The sequence below is a fragment of the Echiichthys vipera genome (assembly GCF_963691815.1).
Source record: "Echiichthys vipera genome assembly, chromosome: 5".
Lineage (NCBI taxonomy): Eukaryota > Metazoa > Chordata > Actinopteri > Perciformes > Trachinidae > Echiichthys > Echiichthys vipera.
In genome coordinates, this window is record NC_139830.1 from 6,104,385 (window position 1) to 6,106,787 (window position 2,403).

The 2,403-nt window shown below is 46.2% G+C and overlaps 1 protein-coding gene across 1 annotated transcript; it reads left to right on the plus strand.

Moving 5' to 3' along the window:
* Window positions 1-633: 633 nt before the first annotated feature.
* LOC310946998 (retinol-binding protein 2-like) lies at window positions 634-2,403 on the plus strand (the record flags this gene model as incomplete). Its single annotated transcript, XM_083913613.1, has 4 exons — window positions 634-706; window positions 1,639-1,817; window positions 1,950-2,051; window positions 2,350-2,403. The coding sequence occupies 4 exons, from the start codon at window positions 634-636 to the stop codon at window positions 2,401-2,403; spliced, it is 408 nt and encodes a 135-aa protein (XP_083769739.1).

Genomic DNA, 2,403 nt, shown 5'->3' on the forward strand with positions numbered 1-2,403 from the left:
TATTTTCGGGTGGTAAATGCTGCCATGAAGTCGACAAAATGTCTTCCCTTGAACTTTCTTCTTTGCGAAAGACTCAAAGAATGAATGCAGGTGCAGGCATCTGAGGTAATCTGCACTCGTCTCCGCCACAGCTCCTCTCCATCTTCCCTCCTTTCCGGTACATTACAATGAGTAATTGCTGAAGCCGGCTTCGCTGAGAGGAAATGGGGATTGAAGAGACGTGAGGCGGACTCTTTAAGTGCACCCAAGTCAGTGCGCACACACTTAATGCACAGGCACAGGCAGAAAGTATCCTGCAGACATTATGACGTGAGATGGAGAGAAAAGTGGTGTGTTGACGATAAACAGTGTAAACCCAAACTTGTTATCATACATACAAACACACACACACACACACACACACACACACACACACACACACACAGTTCTGAGGACACACACTGTTCTGAGGGAATTATCAGGTGAACCCTGTCCTTTGGTCCACGCACACACACACAAACCTACACCCATACACACACATACACATTTACACACACACTCTTGCAGTGTATATAAAGGGTTGGGCTTGAACTGCCTCTCTCAGTGTGACAAGCATAAGGCAAACTGCTACCTCCACTCACAAACCAATCAAAAATGCCTGCAGACTACAATGGGCGTTGGGAGATGGTGAGCAACGAGAACTTTGAGGACGCCATGAAGGCCCTCGGTAAGTTGCACTTGCTTTTAAGATGGAGCCAAGTGTGTGTGTGTGTGTTGGTGTGTGTGTAGGAGGGGGCGGGGGGCAGCGTGAGGGAGATAGAGAGATGGGAAAAAGAAGAGAAATGCTGTGGCACTGCTTCATTTCCTCATTGAGCTGCTGTCAGGCCAAGTTATCCTCCACCCTGTGAGCGGTGGTCGTCTGTTACCCGGCCAAAAAAATAAATATTGATTCACTCCTTTTTGCATTTTCATCCTCCTGATGCAAAGGGAGACAGATTCTGACCCTGGATGAGGCGGCGGGCCAGCTCGTCATTTCAAAGATAGAGAGAAGAGCGAAATAGGGACATAGAGAGAGAGAGTGAGAGAGAGAGAGAGAGACATAGAGAGAGAGACCATCGCTTGGCTCCCCTCCTTTTGGCGCGTCATTGATCAGGCACCAGAAACACTTTCATTATTCACGACTCTATCTGCAATTCATAAAACAACCCGCGGTACACTCAACTCACATAAAATCCAGGAAAAGCCTGAATGCCTCCACCTCATTTCCATCAAGCAGATAGGAAAATGACATCCTTATGGAAATGGGTCAAGAATATTATTTAGACGGGTAAATATGGGAGGCCTCATCTGTAAGATGGATAGGGAGAAATTGAATTTTCACGTTGCGGCAAATAGGAAATGAATTTCTAAATGGTCAGGGTGGGTGGTTCTCAGGGTCCATTGCTGCACAGGGCGGAGGAACTCATTTGACTCAAGCAAAAGATCATTTTTAAAGGGTAAATGAGGCTGTCATAGGGACCGGCGGGAGTGGAATCATAAAAGTAGCCTAGGGTTTAATGTGTACAGACTTAGTCCGTGAAAAAGTCCAACTACACATCAAAATGACGGATTCAAACTGCTGTACCACCAACGTTAAATCCCATTCTTTCACGCTTGCAGATATTGACTTCGCCACCAGAAAGATAGCCTCCCACCTGCACCAGACAAAGGTGATCGTGCAGAACGGGGACAAGTTTGAAACGAAGACCCTGAGCACCTTCAGGAACTACGAGGTCAACTTCACCGTGGGAGAGGAGTTTGAGGAGCAGACGAAGGGCCTGGACAACCGGAAGGTCAAGGTGGGAGCGTTTCCTTGTATTTTACACTGAATCGAACGAGGAAATGCTCTCGATGACTGTTGAGGTTGAGAGACAGTAATAAAACACTATTTTTTGATTGCACAGCCAATAATGTTTGCGTGTTGATATCAGACACTGGTGAAGTGGGACGGGGACAAGCTGGTGTGCGTGCAGAAGGGGGAGAAAGAAAACCGCGGCTGGACACATTGGATCGAGGGAGACATGCTCCACCTGGTGAGAGAATGAGCATGACACACTGACATGTTGTGATATATTTGCCAGGGTGCGATCAAAATGCAGTTTCTCAACTTGTCCACATTAAGTGAACAAAAAGTAAGAAAATGTTAAAGAAAAAAACAATTCTCCATCCACTGGGATAATGAAATATTGCCCTGATCGTAACAGTCAATAAACGAGATAAGGAATCCCTATCTAAAACATATATAAGCTCTGCCTGTTTGCGTCATAAGAGAGACAGCTGTTGCGTCATGTTGAACTCGCAGTCTAAAGGTCTCTGTTGTTTCTCTTGCAGGAAATCACGGTGCTCGACAAAGTCTGCCACCAAATATTCAAGAGGGCCCAATAA